The sequence below is a fragment of the Salmo salar genome, chromosome ssa02, assembly GCF_905237065.1.
Source record: "Salmo salar chromosome ssa02, Ssal_v3.1, whole genome shotgun sequence".
In the NCBI taxonomy this organism is placed as follows: Eukaryota; Metazoa; Chordata; class Actinopteri; order Salmoniformes; family Salmonidae; genus Salmo; species Salmo salar.
Genome location: NC_059443.1, coordinates 45125868 through 45144126, shown reverse-complemented (window position 1 = coordinate 45144126; position 18259 = coordinate 45125868). Strand labels below are relative to the sequence as shown.

Here is an 18259-nt window from a genome sequence, read left to right as displayed (position 1 = left end):
GTAACACTCCAGATATTCAACTAGTCTAAAGAAGGCCAGTTTTATTGCTGCTTTAAATCAGCACAACAGTTTTCAGCTGTGCTAACATAATTGCAAAAGGGTTTTCTAATGATCAATTAGCCTTTTACAATGATAAACTTAGATTAGCTAACACAAAGTACCATTGGAACACAGGAGTGATGGTTGCTGATAATGGGCCTCTGTACGCCTATGTAGATATTCCATAAAAGAAATCAGCCGTTTCCAGCTACAATGGTCATTTACAACGTTAACAATGTCTACACTGTATTTCTGATCAATTTGATGTTATTTTAATGGACACAAGTGCTTTTCTTTCAAAAACAAAGACATTTCTAAGTGACCCCAAACTTTTGAATGGTAGTGTATAAATATAGAATAAAAACACACATCACGACAAAAGACAACACTACATAAAGAGAGACCTAAGACAACATAGCAACACATGACAACACAGCATGGTAGCAACACAACATGGTAGCAGCACAAAACATGGTACAAACATTATTGGGCACAGACAACAACAGTACAAAGAGCAAGAAGGTAGAGACAACAATACATCACCCAAAGCAGCCACAAATGTCAGTAAGAGTGTCCATGATTGAGTTTTTGAATGAAGAGATTGAGATAAAACTGTCCAGTTTGACTGTTTGTTGCAGTGACCCAGGGATGTGTGTGCTTTGGGGACCTTTAACAGAATGTGACTGGCAGAACGGGTGTTGTATGTGGAGGATGAGTGCTGCAGTAGATATCTCAGATAGGGGGGAGTGAGGCCTAAGAGGGTTTTATAAATAAGCATCAACTAGTGGGTCTGCGACGGGTATAGAGTTTTACAAGCAGTGGAGATACAGCTGAAGTCAGAAGTTTACATACACCTTAGCCAAATACATTTACATTCAGTTTCACATTTCCTGACATTTAATCTTAGTAAAAATTCCCTGTTTTAGGTCAGGTAGGATCACCACTTTATTCTAAGAATGTGAAATGTCAGAATAATAGTGATTTATTTCAGCTTTTACTTCTTTCATCACATTCACAGTGGGTCAGACGTTTACATACACTCAATTAGTATTTGGTAGCATTGCCTTTACATTGATTAACTTGGGTCAAACGCTTTGGGTAGCCTTCCACAAGCTTCCCACAATAAATTGGATGAATTTTGGCCCATTCCTCCTGACAGAGCTGGTGTAACTGAGTCAGGTTTGTAGGCCTCCTTGCACGCACACGCTTTTCAGTTCTGCCCACAAATTATCTATGGGATTGAGGTCAGGGCTTTGTGATGGCCACTCCAATACCTTGACTTTGTTGTCCTTAAACCATTTTGTCACAACTTTGGAAGTATGCTTGGGGTCATTGCCCATTTGGAAGACCCATTTGCGACCAAGCTTTAACCTGTTGTGGTATAGGGGGCAGTATTTTCACGGTCGGATAAAAAACGAACCCGATTTAATCTGGTTACTACTCCTGCCCAGAAACTAGAATATGCATATAATTAGTAGATTTGGATATAAAAACACTCTAAAGTTTCGAAAACTGTTTGAATGGTGTCTGAGTATAACAGAACTCTTATGGCAGGCCAAAACCTGAGAAGATTCCATACAGGAAGTGCCCTGTCTGACAATTTGTTGTCCTTCTGTTGCATCTCTATCGACATTACAGCATCTGTGCTGTAACGTGACACTTTCTAAGGCTTCCATTGGCTCTCTAAAGCCGCCAGAAAGTGGAATGGGGTGTCTGCTGTATCTGGGCAAAGTACAACAGCTCTGTTTGTGAGTGGTCAGCCTGGGGACAGTGAGACTGATGCGCGTTCACCATTTTTTTCTTTCAGCCTTTGAATGAATACAACGTTGCGAGAAAAGTACCATAAAATTTGATTTTAAACAGCGTTTGACATGCTTCTCAGTACGGTAATGGAATATTTAGAATTTTTTTGTCACGAAATGCGCTTGCGCGTCACCGTTTGGATAGTTACCTGAACGCATGAACAAAACGGCGGTATTTGGATATAACTATGGATTATTTGGAACCAAAACAACATTTGTTGTTGAAGTAGAAGTCCTGGGAGTGCATTCTGACGAAGAAAAGCAAAGGTAATCCAATTTTTCTAATAGTAATTCTGAGTTTAGGTGACCCCGAAGTTGGCGGATGTCAAACTAGCTAGCCGTGATGGCCGATCTATGTACTCAGAATATTGCAAAATGTGCTTTCGCCGAAAAGCTATTTTAAAATTGGACATAGCGATTGCATAAAGGAGTTCTGTATCTATAATTCTTAAAATAATGTATGTATTTTGTCAACGTTTATCGTGAGTAATTTAGTAAATTCACCGGAAGTTTTCGGTGGGTATGCTAGTTCTGAACATCACATGCTAATGTAAAAAGCTGTTTTTTGATATAAATATGAACTTGATTGAACAAAACATGCATGTATTATATAACATAATGTCCTAGGAGTGTCATCTGATGAAGATCAAAGGTTAGTGCTGCATTTAGCTGTGTTTTGGGTATTTTTGATGCATGCTAGTTGCTTGGAAATGGCTGTGTGGTTTTTTGTGTCTATGTACTTTCCTAACATAATCTAATGTTTTGCTTTCGCTGTAAAGCCTTTTGGAAATCGGACAACGTGGTTCGATTCAGGAGAAGTGTATCTATAAAATGGTGTAAAATAGTCCTATGTTTGAGAACTTTGAATTATGACATTTTGTGGTTTTATATTTGGCGCTAAGATTTGTCACTGGCTGTTGAATAGTGTGGGACGATTTCGTCCCACCTCCCCTAGAGAGGATAACTTCCTGACTGATGTCTTTAGATGTTGCTTCAATAAACCCACAATTTCCCCTCCTCATGATGCCATCTATTTTGTGAAGTGCACCAGTCCCTGCTGCAGCAAAGCACCCCCACAACATGATGTTGCCACCCCCATGCTTCATGGTTGGGATGGTGTTCTTTGGCTTGCAGGCCTCCCCCTTTTTCCTCCAAACATAACGATGGTCATTATAGCCAAACAGTTCTAATTCTGTTTCATCAGACAAGAGGACATTTCTCCAAAAGGTACGATCTTTGTTTCCATGTGCAGTTGCAAACCATAGTCTGTCTTTTTTATGTCGGTTTTGGAGCAGTGGCTTCTTCCTTGCTGAGCGGCCTTTCAGGTTATGTCGATATAGGACTCGTTTTACTGTGGATATAGATACTTTTGTACCCATTTCCTCCAGCATCTTCACAAGGTCCTTTGCTGTTGTTCTGGGATTGATTTGCACATTTCACACCAAAGTAGGTTCATCTCTAGGAGACAGAACGCGTCTACTTCCTGAGCGGTATGATGGCTGCGTGGTCCCATGGTGTTTATACTTGCGTACTATTGTTTCTACAGGTGAACGTGGTACCTTCAGGCGTTTGGAAATGCATCCACAGGTACACCTCCAATTGACTCAAATTATGTCAATTAGCCTATCAAAAGCTTCTAAAGCCATGACATTTTCCAACTGAAATTGTGATGCATTTTGTGATACAGTGAAATAATCTGTCTGTAAACAATTGTTGGACAAATAAATTATTTGTGTCATGCACAAAGTAGATGTCATAACAAACTATAGTTTTGGCAAGTTGGTTAACAAGAAATTTGTAGTTGAAAAACGAGTTTTTATGACTCCAACCGAAGTGTATGTAAACTTCCAACTTCAACTGTAAGTAAGGCATTGGATCGTGATAAATAGTTTTATAAGAGGTCCTGTGAGCTCAGGCTGCAGAGGAAAATGCCATTGTGTTGACAGCTGTGAACAGGTGCAAGAACGGCTAGCGGCTGCAGCAGGTATCTTTACATGCCAGGAATACCTGGAAGATTCTTCGTATTGACTCTAAATGACAAGATCATGACTTGATATGGATGCCTGATGAAGACCTAAGGGTCAAAACGTTGTTGTAAATAAATATCACCTGGGAGCATGTGCAGCAGTGTGCTGCGTTTTCCTGTCTGTTTTCCATGAGTTTGTCTACAACAGCACATAGCTGTACTGGCATATTAGAGCTCAGTTGGTTGTAATGGCCTCAAACAGGCCAGATCCTAACTGAAGATATCTGTTGAACTTATTGACATCAATGCACAATTTATGAGAAAGTTGGAAAGTATTCAGGCCGCTTGACTTTTCCACATTTTGTTGTTTCGTTACAGCCTTATTCTAAAATTGATTAAAAAAAAAAAAAATTCCATCAATCTACACACAATACCCAACTAAGACAAAGCAAAAACAGGTTTACAGAAATGTTTGCTAATTTATTAAAAATAAAATAATTGAAATATCACATTTACATAAGTACTCAGACCCTTTACTCAGTACTTAGTTGAAGCTCCTTTGACAGCGATTACAGCATCGAGTCTTCTTGGGTATGACGCTACAGGCTTGGCACACCTGTATTTGGGGAGTTTCTCCCATTCTTCTCTGCAGATCCTCTTGAGCCCTGTTGGATGGGGAGCATTACTGCACAGCTATTTTCAGGTCTCTCCAGAGATGTTCAATCTGGTTCAAGTCTGGGCTCTGGCTGAGCCACTAAAGGACATTCAGAGATTTGTCCCTAAGCCACTCCTGCGTTGTCTTGGATGTGAGTTTAGGGTCATTGTCCTGTTGGAAGGTGAACCTTCGCCCCATTCTGAGGTCCTGAGCACTCTGGAGCAGGTTTTAATCAAGGATCTCTGTACTTTGCTCCGTTCATCTTTGCCTCGATCCTTGCTAGTCTCCCAGTCCCTGCCGCTGAAAAACATCCCCACCGCATGATACTGCCACCACCATGCTTCACCGTAGGGATGATGCCAGGTTTCCTCGAGACAAGATGCTTGGCATTCAGGCCAAAGAGTTCAATCTTAGTTCCATCAGACCAGAGAATCTTGTTTCTCATGGTCTGAGAGTCCTTTAGGTGCCTTTTGGAAAACTCAGTGGGTTGTCATGTGCCTTTTACTGAGGAGTGGCTTCTGTCTGGCCACTACCATACAGGCCTGTTTGGTGGAGTGCTGCAGATGCTTGTCATTCTGGAAGGTTCTCTCATCTCCACAGAGGAACTCTAGAGCTCTGTCAGAGTGATCATCATGTTCTTGGTCACCTCCCTGACCAAGGCCCTTCTTCCCTGTTTGGCCAGGCGGCCAGCTCTAAGAAGAGTCTTGGTGGTTTCAAACATCTTCCATTTAAGAATGATGGAGGCCACCGTGTTCTTGGAGAAATTCAATGCTGTAGACATTGTTTGGTACCCTTCCCCATATCTGTGCCTCGACGCAATCCTGTCTCGTAGCTCTATGGAAATTTTCTTCAACCCCATGGCTTGGTTTTTGCTCTGAAATGCACTGTCAACTGTGGGACCTTGTATAGACAGGTGTGTAACTTTCCAAATCATGACCAATCAATTAAATTTACCACAGGTGGACTCCAGTCAAGTTGTAGAAACATCTCAAGGATGCACCTGTGCTCATTTTCGAGTATCATCGCAAAGGGGCTGAATACTTATGTAAATAAAGTAAATTTTTTGGGGTGCAAAAATAAAACGAAAACTTTTCGCGTGGTCATTATGGGGTATTGTGTGTAGATTGCTGAGGATTTTTTATTTATTGAATCAATTTTAGAATAAGGCAGTAACGTAACAAAATGTGGAAAATGACATGGGGGCTGAATACTTTCCTTAGGCACTGTATATACAAAAGTATGTAGACACCCCTTCAAATTTGTGAATTCGGCTATTTCAGCTACACCCGTTGCTGACCGGTGTGTAAAATTACACCGCCATGCAAACTCCATAGACAAACATTGGCAGTAGAATGTCTTTCCAACAAGTCAGTTCGTCAAATTTCTGCCCTGCTACCCTGGGCAAATGTAAGTGCTGTTATTGCGAAGTGGAAACGTCTTGGAGCAACAACGGCTCAGCCAAGAAGTGGTAGGCCACATAAGCTCACAGAATGGGGCCGCTGCGTGCTGAAGCACGTAGCACGTAAAAATGATTTGTCCTTGGTTGCAACACTCACTACAGAGTCCCAAACTGCCTCTGGAAGATAAGTCAGCACAAGAACTGTTTGTCGGAAGATTCATAAAATGGGTTTTCATGGCCAAGCAGCCGCACACAAGCCTAAGATCACAATGCGCAATGCCAAGCATCGGCTGGAGTGGTGTAAAGCTCGCTGCCATTGGACTGGAGCAGTGGAAACGTGTTCTCTGGAGTGATGAATCACGTTTTAGCATCTGGCAGTTCGACGGACGAATCTGGGTTTGGCGAATACCAGGAGAATGCTACCTGCCTCAATGCATAGGGCAAACTGTAAAGATAGGTGGATGAGTAATAACGGTCTGGGGCTGTTTTTCATGGTTCGGGTTAGGCCCCTTAGTTTCAGTGAAGGGAAATCTTAACTCTACAGCAGACAATGACAATCAAGACAATTCTGTGCTTCCAACTGTGTGGCAACAGTTTGCGAAAGGCCTTTTCTGTTTGAGCATGACAATGCCCTCGTGCACAAAGTGAGGTCCATACATAAATGGTTTGTCGAGATCGGTGTGGAAGAACTTGACTGGCCTGCACACAGCCCTGACCTCAACCCCATTGAACACCTTTGGGATGAATTGGAAAGCCGACTGCGAGCCAGGCCTAATTGCCCAACATCAGTGCCCGACCTCACTAATGCTCGTGGCTGAATGGAAGCAAGTCCCCGCAGCAATGTTCCAACAACTAGTGGAAAGCCTTCCCAGAAGAGCGGAGGCTGTTTTAGCAGCAAAGGGGGGGGACCAACTCCATATTAATGCCCATGATTTTGGAATGAGATGGCCGACGAGCAGATGTCCACATACTTTTGGTCATGTAGTGTACGTGTGCCTTTCAGTAGCAGCTGGTGGGAGGAGCGATAGGAGGACAGGCTCATTGTATGTCTGGAACTGAATGAATGGAACGCTATCAAACATATGGAAACCATATGTCCTCCTATGGCTCCTCCCACCAGCCTCCACTGGTGCCTATCCCCAGTTATCCCAGTGTCCATACAGAGAATTACCAAAAATGCCAACCTCTGACTTCTAAGCCAGGGCTGCACATCTTCCTCCTGGAGAGCGACTCTGTTGCAGAGCAGAATTTCATTCTAACCCTGATCTAACACACTTGATTCTACTGTTTAGCAGTTCACCAGAATCTTGAGTCGCTGGGTCAGGTGTGTAATTTACAACAGGCCTGGAGCAAAACCCTGCATACCCAGTAGCAATATCTGCCTTAAGCCATCAGATAGAACAACTAGGCCTAACAGTGTAAAGGGCATAGCACCCCTAATAGAGAGATAGTGCCATTTCAGAGACAACCTATTTCCGCACTATATAGGGAAAAGAATGCCATTTCAGGTTTGACTATAGACTTACACGTATGTCCTTCTCTGGCCAGCTCTGGAGCACGGTGGAGATGTGAGTGAGGTCATGGATGGTGACGAAAAGCCCCCTGGAACAGATCAGAGATAAGATGAGTTATAATGAGTGAGACTAGATAAACTGTTTACAGTACCTTTCACATTGCGCATCAATTACCATCATAAGGAAATACTGTAATTTTGCTCAGTACGGAGAAAAAAACATTGTCTTTGCATTCAGTTTCAAATGGTTCTTTGATACCTGAGTGGAAGCTTGGATTTAACTTTAAGCACCATTTCAGTAGCTTTTAAATCCAATTTTTCCCTCTACTTGTGCGGTAATATCCCAGAGCAGATGTCACCTGGAAAATGGATCGCTGGGCCAGGGACCCCTCTAGTGCTACTCTGCTTCAGGAAAAGCTAGATAGATACGCATAGTCTGTGTGCGTGTGTGTAGGCGTACAAGGTGGGAGGTCCAGCCCAGAAGGGTTTCAGATCGGCCCAACAAAGCCATATGCCCATGATGTGGAGGCACCATCATCTTCATATGTGCCAGCAACAATAAAAAACATCTATATTGTAAAATCTGCTCATAAACTAAAAAAATAGATCAAAGCTGGAAAGCGAGAAGGAAAATGTGAAGCACCAAACAGACCAAAACCCTGTTAAAAAAGAACCAGAACACAAAAAGAGTTGGAAAGAAGAAGAGAGACATGAACATGTCACATAAAAATGCACAAGTAAAGTTTCAGCGGAGGTTGACCCCAATGTCATGGCTGGGTATTAACTTACCTGCCAGACTTAGGTAACTAGAGGCAATAACAGGCAATAACAGTACAGAGATAGTACAACAAGTCTAATAGTAATGACAAACCTGTCACACCCTGATCTGTTTCACCTGTCTTTGTGCTTGTCTCCACCCCCCCCTCCAAGTGTTGCCCATCTTCCCCTGTGTATTTATACCTGTGTTCTGTTGCCAGTTCGTTTTGTTTCGTGAAATCTACCAGCGTTTGTTCCCCTGCTCCTGTCTGTTCTTGCTCCTGTTTTCTAGTCCCTTCCTGGGTTTTGACCGTTCTGCCTGCCCTGACCCTGAGACTGCCTGCCGTTCTATACCTTGCCCCACCTCATTGGATTAATGACCACTGCCTGCCCTGACCCTGAGACTACCTGCCATTCTGGACCTTTTGCACCCTCTCTGGATTACTGACATCTGCCTGCCTTTGACCTGTCGTTTGCCTGCCTCTGTACTAGAAATAAACTTTTGTTTCTTCGGCACTGGGTCATACCTGAAACCTGATGACACAATCCTTGTATCAAGGCCCACTAGATTAGAGCATTGGATTCTGTTGTGAGATTCAGTTAGCCATGAATAGTATAATAAAATGAGGGGTCACATTTCATCCCCCTGAGAAACTGGAAACCTGCCAACCTTTCTACTACATCATATCATTTAGAAATGGAAACCTCTGGAGTTGAAACTTGGGTTTTGGGTTAGTTTCCGTGGTGTGTGTGTGTGTGTGTGTGTGTGTACGTGCATGTCTGTTTGCATGTGTGTGTCTGTGGACGTATACATCTATATGCATGTGTGTATGTGTGTACGAGGCTGATAGAGGACCAGTCAGTATGGGGGCCACATTACTTGAGTTAAAAGGTAGAGAGAAAGCCTCTCACACATGGTGACCCACGTCACTCACCCCGGGGCTCTACATATTTGGCCTCCATAGGTAAACACTGTGTCCTCCTGCCACGTTTCTGATGAATCTGAGTCGACATTAACAAAATAAGAATAGAGAGAAAGAAACAGACAACGAGGAAATGAAGAGCAGGTAAGAGAAGTAAGGGATGGAAATTTGATTTTACAGCCAAAAAAAAGACTGAAAGGATGAGAGACCGTAGACATAAAAACAAAAACGTCCATGGTCAGTCACACTCTTTAAAATGTTTAAACTGGACCAGCAATGGCTGCCAGAGGCCACTCACATAACGAGAAAGCTAACGATCAGCAACAACTCACAACTCATAAGTGTTTGACCATCAGTGATCAAACACATGCACACAAACACACGCACGTCATTGTCACGGATCCCTCTGGAACTGTCATTACACACACCTGGTCCCCATTTCCCTGACTGCAATTGTATAAAATGTGCACTTTGTTTTCCATTGGGCAGTCGATTATTTTTCCCATGTCCGTTGGTCGTGTGAGTGCCTATGTGTTGTCTCAGCCTGTGCCGCGTGTTATTGTTCCCATGTCCGTTGGTCGTGTAAGTACCTGTGCGTTGTCTCAGCCTGTGCTGCGCATTGTGTATTACGGGTCTCGTCCGGTGTCATTCTACAAGGTTTACAGCTCTTTTGTTTGGGTACATCCCAGTGTTTTGTATACGTGTTTGTTTTGGGTGTATTAAAAACCCAGATGATGTATTCCTGCACCTGTCTCCAAATCCTTTATATCAGCGCGACAGTCATGTTTGACACGCTTCATTGGTGGAACATTTGATCAGTCTGTCTCTGTGGCATTTAAACAGCTGTGAAGAGTTGGATTTGTTTGCAGTGTGTGTGTGTGTGTGTGTGAGAAGCCTGTGAGCAGTGTGTCAGAGGAGTGTGTGAGGCCTGCTGGGTGTGTTTGCCTGCAGCGTCCGTGGGGCAGAGAGCTGAACTGCTGTCAATCCCACAGCTAAGAGATCCAGGCCAGGGAAAGGAGCATGTTGATGCTGGTGACGGTAGGGGATGGTCCTCACTGGCTGGACTGACCCCATTCACTGGTGTTGGTGAAAATGACTCGTCTGATATGTGATAGAAATGGACATGGCTCTTTAACACATTATGACCATAGATGTTCCTTATTACAGCATTTTAGCTTTATTATTTGTTCAAATATCTCACTTGAATTCTCCCAATCTGTCTCCGGTTTCACCTATCATTCTTTCTCTCTCAAACTATTTCTTTCCCTCTCACTGTCTGGCAATCTTGTTAGTCTCCCAATCTGTCGTGGGAGACGTTGACCCCATGACCCTGAGATGAGGGAGGAGGTGTCCTCAGCGCCTCTGATGCCTTTCCCCCGACCCCCTCTAAACATCTGGTGTTATAATAGGACATTCTTCTGATAATAGCTGCTAGAACAATCTTCAGCCACATCTCCTAGGCTGAAGAGAAAGGGGTGAGATATTCCTGTGAGAAGGGGGTGAGAGCTGAGCTTTCACACCAAGAGTCTAATGACCCCATACTCATAATCATAGTACCTCAGAATCACCTCATCTGGATCTCGGTGTAAAAATAAAAGCTAATCTTGAGAGGAAGGAGACACAATACTGTTTAACAATGTATCAAATGTGTTTAAAGAATGCACACCTTGAGATGGATTCAGAATGAGGTTGGTGAGGGGTGTTTTGTAACTGTCTAAGAACTTGCGCACTGATAGGTGGATTGTGTCATGACTGTCCTGTGAGGTTCCAAATGGGTCAGACCAGCTTTGCAATAAATAACTTCAACCAGACCACCTCTCACCCACAGAGGGGTACTTTCAAATTCACCCAGGGAATGTGCCTTTTGTCTTAAGAAGATTTTTCCCAATGAAACTAACACATTCAAAAACAACTATTGGAACAATATTTCTAACACAGAACGTGGTGAATGGGCCGAGGTGACCTAAAAGAACACTAATGTCATTGTGTTTGTGTTGTCATTAAGTGTTAAAGGAAATACTGTACCTTGACACGTATACCGACTGTGTGAAGTGTCCATCCAATGCATTGTGCATGAAAAGGTAGAAAGTGTTTTTGTGAAGAGAGGGCCAATTTTAGGAGCCGTAAGAGATAATACTTTTATTAAACTTTGTACAAGTCACGCCCCTGAGTGAGGTCAGAGAGCGTGCCAGCCTGACGGAACCGCCCCTTTTGAATAAACTGTATAAAATGATGGGTAAAGAATTAACATATCAGACCAGAGAGACTGAGCTGCAGCTCACGTTTAAAGTGGTTTAAACTTTGAATCTCAACATGAGAGAGACGATAGTCACCTCGCGGACAATCACTGGTACGGCTGATTAGCTGTCCTAAGTGAAGTATATAGAAAAGCAAATTTAAGTGGGACTCTGTTCAAATCATCGTATTATGCTACTCTCATCACCCCACTGGGAATCATTGACACAGCTGGCTGGCCTATCTTCAAAGAAGCATCTTCCCGAGCGAATGGAAGCAGAATAAACTCTGTAGTTCTGTTCAGGACTACACGACAAGTCACTGGATGACTGCAGAGGAGAACGGCAGTAGAATACAGGTGCGGACCCCTTTTGGGCAATCAGCGCTTTAAAAGCGTGCCGCAAAAAGGCCCAACCAACCCCTTTTCCAAGAAGGCCCGGTTAGGAGAGATGCACGGCAAACCAAGGAATTTCCACGTAAATACATTCATGATTCTTACTCCAAGCGGGCGACGGTTTGTGTGCAATGTATAAGTGTGAGTAGTTTCTAAATGTACTAACATTGTCTCTGTCCCCCTTTCTCTCTTGCCCTTTTTGTAACAAGTAGCCATATTGTTGTCAGTCCACTAGGGACCTGTTTCTAATTTATTAAGTGTGTATGTTTATCCTGTGTTACCATTTAGTTAGCTAGTAAATAAATAAAAATAATGTGTAGTCCTGAATCATAACTAAGGCTCGGGTTTGGATGTGATAGGTAAAGACCTTTAGAAATTAATTCGGGAGATGGTAACTCTTTAAAGAACTGCTCTCGTGGTGCCCTAAATCCTAATGAGTTAATTGCTACATGATTAATTTAAATCAGGTAACAACTAAACATAGTTAGTGGATTAAATAACAGTCATCAGATTAATGACAGTGAAGTCACGACAATGGTATAGTCTTAGATAACAGAAAGGTAAAGTTTTGAGCCAGCCTATGTAGTTCCTCGGAGACTGTGTGGAGAGAGAGAGAACAAGAGACCAGCGGATTGAAGGAAGAGCGAGAGAGAAGGAAAGAAAACAGCAGCGGGCTGAATCAGCAATACCGCTGACCCACAACCCAGCAGAAAACACAACCCAGGGAGTGTGTGCCGAGAGTGGGACCGCAGCAACAACACAGCCCCAGCAGGAGCTGCTCTCTACACTTGACCCACAACATGGCCAGAGCCCCAGAGAGACACCAACTTCTGACAGACTACCGACCCGTGTCCTCAACAAACACAGGGAGCCAGCCACTCACCCAAAATATATCCGCCCCCTGCACGCCACCGCTCACCCCATTTAAGACTCTCTCTGCTGCTCGTTAGCCGTAACCTCTGAACGGCTAAACTGTCACTAAGCAGTGTGAGCTGTGTGTGTGCACAGTGAGAATGAAATGGGAGGTGAAACAACCTGTGCCAGTTATGTGCTGTTCAATGCAACCTTTTTTTGTCAATGTTAATAGGATATTGAATGCATTCTAAAATGTCACTCAGAGAGACTTCTAAGTGCTTTTACCAGGCAAAAAGCCAAGGCCCAAACAGTGGGTTACATAAAACATCTGGGACAGTTTCCATACCTACAATACCATTGATACTAGCCTTCATTTAATGTGCATCTGTGATTGAAGTGGACAGATAGAGTGGAAAGATACAGGCATAGAGTGGACAGCTATGTACAGTACAGTTATACTGTGCAGTATCCACTTCTGGGTCCTGTGACAGCAACACAGCTATAAATGTTATGGTAGCCAGGTACCTACTGTATTTCTGTTTGAGTAATTAAAGTCTCATTCTGAATAAGTGCTGTCATTGTTGAAACGCTATAAGGCTTATGAGTGTGTGTAACCCTGTCAGTTACACACACACACACACACACACACACACACACACACACACACACACACACACACACACACACACACACACACACACACACACACACACACACACACACACACACAAAGGCTATGACTAACCCTACACTGACAAGCTCTCACAGATGGTGAGACACATACCTCCCATAGTGATGTAATCCTATGGGTGTGTATGTGTGGATGTGTTTGACCGGAAGTCCACACAAGAATAGTAAACAAAACAGAAATTTGACTGGGGACATTTTGTTAGTCCCCACGAGGTCAAACGTTATTTCTAGGGGGTCTAGGGTTAAGGTTAGAATAAGTGTAAGGGTTAGTTTTAGGGTTAGGAGATAGGTTAAGGTTAGGTTTTTGGGTTAAGGCATGGGTAAGATTACAGGTTAGGGTAAGAGTTAGGTTTAGGAAAAACAGGATTTTGAATGGGACTGAACTGTGTCCCTCCACAAGGTTAGCTGTACAAGACTGTGACTGTGTGTGTGTGTGTGTGTGTGTGTGTGTGTGTGTGTGTGTGTGTGTGTGTGTGTGTGTGTGTTCCAGTGCATAGTTAAGGATGAAGCATTGCAGTCTGCTCTCAAAGATTTCATTTGTCTTTATGGAATGGAACAATAAAATGTGGTTTAACACATTCAAGACCTAGAATACAATGTGTTGCACCACACAGACTGATTTCCAATATGACCTCTGCTGAGACTCCACACAAATGGAGTATGAAAAACGTCTGTGGATCCCAGTGGAGATTATTTTCAAAGCAGCTTAAAAAAACTGCTTATTCCAACTTTGTCCAGCTGCTGGGTAATGAAACTAGGATTCAGCTCTTTTCAAATGGCCTTCAGACTAAATGAAACACGAAGTCACAAATAACAAAAGATCAAAACTCTCAGATGTTCATTAGTAATGGTCTTATTTCACCACATCGCTGTAAGCCAATGGTCTAGAATAATAATGAGGACAATGCAGTGAAGGCAATAACTTTCCTCTGCAAAGAAATCATCTGTTTGGACTGGAGATATCTTTCGTTTGGGAGGGGGGAGGGGGGGGTTTGTGACACAGCAAATATCTCTGGTCTTCACTCTTTCCAAAACAAACAGAACACTGTGGAATACCCTTGTGTCATAAGAGAAATCAACTATTTTGTCTCCTACCAAAACATAACTTCTGTCAATAGACTGGAAAGATAGTGTGGGGTTGAGCACATGCTGTCATCCCTCTTAAGAATAATGTCTTGGGCAGCTCCTTTAAAGACCACTTTATTGGAATAATTTAAGGGAAAGCAATATCAGAGACACAGAGAGAGAGAGAGAGATTGGACTGAGGAGTCATTTCTTTGACTGGATGTGGTATCTGACCGCAAGCTTAAGAAAAGGTCTGACAGTACAATATTTGAGCCATGAGGTCGCTGGTTTCAGCTTTCGGCTTCTTCCTTCTCCTAGCGGTATTTAAAGACATGCTCCGGAACTTTTGCGACGAAGTATTATTTATACCTCTCTCTTTGGGCTGGATGTGTCAACTTGTAGTTCATACATGCATCATTTATGAGCAGAATTACTGTCTTACCTCAATTAGCCACGAAATCCCTAGTTTGAAAGCGACTGTTTTTCTGGAAGCTGTGTAGCGCCATTTTCCCTACATATTCCCCCACCTGCCCTAGCCCCAGCCCCCTAGCAATTTGAGTTCAACCAATGAACTTCAGCCCCTCGACATTCGAGTGACAGATAGCAAGAGGCACATCATGCACACACAGCAGAGAGAGAGAGATACAAATGACACTAGATGGCTTAATGAACTGGAGATGGAGGCAAGGGTCAAACTGTACTCACACAGATGCAACATACTCAATATCAATAAACATGGCTATTTTCATTATTTGTTTATCTTAAAACTAAAAGTTAAAACTAACTCAAGCAGGTTTCACATGACATACAAAAGCATGACATTGCACTAAGGAAGCCACGATAGCCTATACGGACACGCCTGATGCCCAAATTGATGACTTATGTCACACAGCTGAGAGTCGAGTGGAGAAGAATGTATTCGGTTCAGTCAGTTGTCCTGATGAGCCCTTCCCAGCTAGCTAGTTTATGCTTCTGGCTAAAAACTTAATCGATTTTGAAGCTTGTTTGCCGAAGTTGGGACTTGAGTGTTCAGAATCATTCAGTTTTTATCAGAGTAATTGTTATGTATATAAAAATAAATACGTAGACATTAATGCCGCAGTTGTACATTTTCTGTGAAAATCGCATTTTAACCATCACTCTGGTCTGATATTGCATATTGGTAATGGCTACACTATCTAGCGACATCCCTCTCAATTACTGAGGTATGTCTGACAAAGATCAACTGTACTATTTGTTACAGGCTTTGATCTTGTCCCATCTTGATTACTGTCCAGTAAAATGGTCAGGTTACTGTATGTATAGAATACTGGCATCATGGAATGCTCTGCCACCAGAGGTTACGCAGGCAAAAATAAGTCTTATATCAGTGTATCAATAATGTAACTGTACTGTGTATAAGAATATTGTGTAAAAATGTTTATATATATATATATATATATATTTTTTGCCTGCGTAACCTCTGGTGGCAGAGCATTCCATGATGACAAATAAACAGTGACTCCAACACACAAATGATGCGTACACATTTTAAGAATCTAGCAAGATAGAAGGATTACTTTATCCTATCCTAGGTATTCCTTAAAGAGGTGGGGTTTCAGGTGTCTCCGGAAGGTGGTGATTGACTCCGCTGTCCTGGCGTCGTGAGGGAGCTTGTTCCACCATTGGGGTGCCAGAGCAGCGAACAGTTTTGACTGGGCTGAGCGGGAACTGTGCTTCCTCAGAGGTAGGGAGGCGAGCAGGCCAGAGGTGGATGAACGCAGTGCCCTTGTTTGGGTGTAGGGCCTGATCAGAGCCTGAAGGTACGGAGGTGCCGTTCCCCTCACAGCTCCGTAGGCAAGCACCATGGTCTTGTAGCGGATGCGAGCTTCAACAGGAAGCCAGTGGAGGAGCGGGGGAGCGGGGTGACGTGAGAGAACTTGGGAAGGTTGAACACCAGACGGGCTGCGGCGTTCTGGATGAGTTGTAGGGGTTTAATGGCACAGGCAGGGAGCCCAGCCAACAGCGAGTTGCAGTAATACAGACAGGAGATGACAAGTGCCTGGATTAGGACCTGCGCCGCTTCCTGTGTGAGGCAGGGTCGTACTCTGCGAATGTTGTAGAGCATGAACCTACAGGATCGGGTCACCGCCTTGATGTTAGTAGAGAACGACAGGGTGTTGTCCAGGGTCACGCCAAGGTTCTTAGCACTCTGGGAGGAGGACACAATGGAGTTGTCAACCGTGATGGCGAGATCATGGAACGGGCAGTCCTTCCCCGGGAGGAAGAGCAGCTCCGTCTTGCCGAGGTTCAGCTTGAGGTGGTGATCCGTCATCCACACTGATATGTCTGCCAGACATGCAGAGATGCGATTCGCCAGCTGGTTATCAGAAGGGGGAAAGGAGAAGATGAATTGTGTGTCGTCTGCATAGCAATGATAGGAGAGACCATGTGAGGATATGACAGAGCCAAGTGACTTGGTGTATAGCGAGAATAGGAGAGGGCCTAGAACAGAGCCCTGGGGGACACCAATGGTGAGAGCACGTGGTGCGGAGACAGATTCTCGCCACGCCACCTGGTAAAATCTAATACAGCCAATTGTCATAGCGTTTGCTGTCATTAAATGTGAAGAGTAATATTATCAAATCGATTCAACGAATCACGAAATAGTAATTAACTAAGTCGGGGCACCACGGGAAAATTTTGTTTATAGAGTTTCAGTTTCCCAAATATTCTCTTCAGATATTTTATCATCTTATTGATTACAGTCTTCTATTAATGTAATGGGTCCTAGGTGTAGCTGGTGTAGAGAGTCAGGAGCAGCACAGCAGATGAGTAATCAACGTATTTTTACTCAAAATGTAAAATATACAAAGTAACAAATACACGCACACCATGACAGACCGAAAATACAAATAACAATCACTCACAAAAAAACATGGGGGAACAGAGGGTTAAATAACAAGTCGTTGGGTTAACGAACAAGTCGTTGTGGGATTGACATCAGGTGTGTAAAACAAAGACAAAACAAATGGAAACCGAAAAGTGGATTGGCGGTGGCCAGCAGCGCGCCGACACCAACCTCGGGGAAGACGCGGAGGACGAGACGCAGGGTGATCCGGATGGAGACGGTGGAAATCCCGCAGCAACGAAGGGTCCAGAATGTCCTCCACCGGCACCCAGCATCTCTCCTCCGCACCGTACCCCTCCCAATCCACGAGGCACTGAAGGCCCCTCTCCCAATGCCTCGAGTCCAGGATAGCTCGAACAGCATACACCGGGGCCTCCTCGATGTCCAGAGGGGGCGGAGGAACCTCCGTACCTCAGCTTCCTGGAGTGGACCAGCCACCACCGGCCTGAGGAGAGACACATGGAACGAGGGACTAATACGATAATCTGGGTGAAGCTGTAACCTGTAGCATACCTCGTTCAGTCTCCTCAGGACTTTAAATGGCCCCACAAACCGCGGACCCAGCAGGGCAGGTTTCTGGTCGAGAGCCAGACCCGGTCCCCCGATGCGAACACCGGGGCCTCGCTGCGGTGGCAGTCAGCGCCCTCTTTTTGCCGCCTCACGGCCCGTTGTAGGTGCACATGGGCGGCGTCCCAGGTCTCCTCCGAGCGCTTGAACCACTCGTCCACCGCAGGAGCTTCGATCTGGCTCGGATGCCACGGTGCCAGAACCGGCTGATACCCCAGTACGCACTGGAAAGGAGAGAGATTAGTGGACGAGTGGCGGAGTGAGTTTTGTGCCATCTCTGCCCAGGGGATGAATGCCGCCCACTCCCCCGGCCGGTCCTGGCAATATGACCGCAGAAACCTACCCACATCCTGGTTTATTCTCTCCACCTGCCCGTTACTCTCGGGTTGAAAACCTGAGGTGAGGCTGACCGAGACCCCCAGATGCTCCATGAACAATCTCCAGGCCCTGGACGTGAACTGGGGACCTCAGAGACTATGTCCTCAGGCACCCCGTAGTGCCGGAAGACAT

At 44.3% G+C, this 18259-nt stretch overlaps 1 protein-coding gene across 1 annotated transcript in view; it reads right to left on the bottom strand.

Annotated features, from left to right (window-relative positions):
• Nucleotides 1–18259, bottom strand: part of me1 (malic enzyme 1, NADP(+)-dependent, cytosolic) — a 131542-nt gene that overhangs the window by 35227 nt on the left and 78056 nt on the right. The window contains exon 4 of the mRNA XM_014168666.2: nt 7388–7463. Within this exon, the coding sequence (XP_014024141.1) occupies nt 7388–7463 (76 nt within the window). The remainder of the gene's footprint in view (nt 1–7387; nt 7464–18259) is intronic.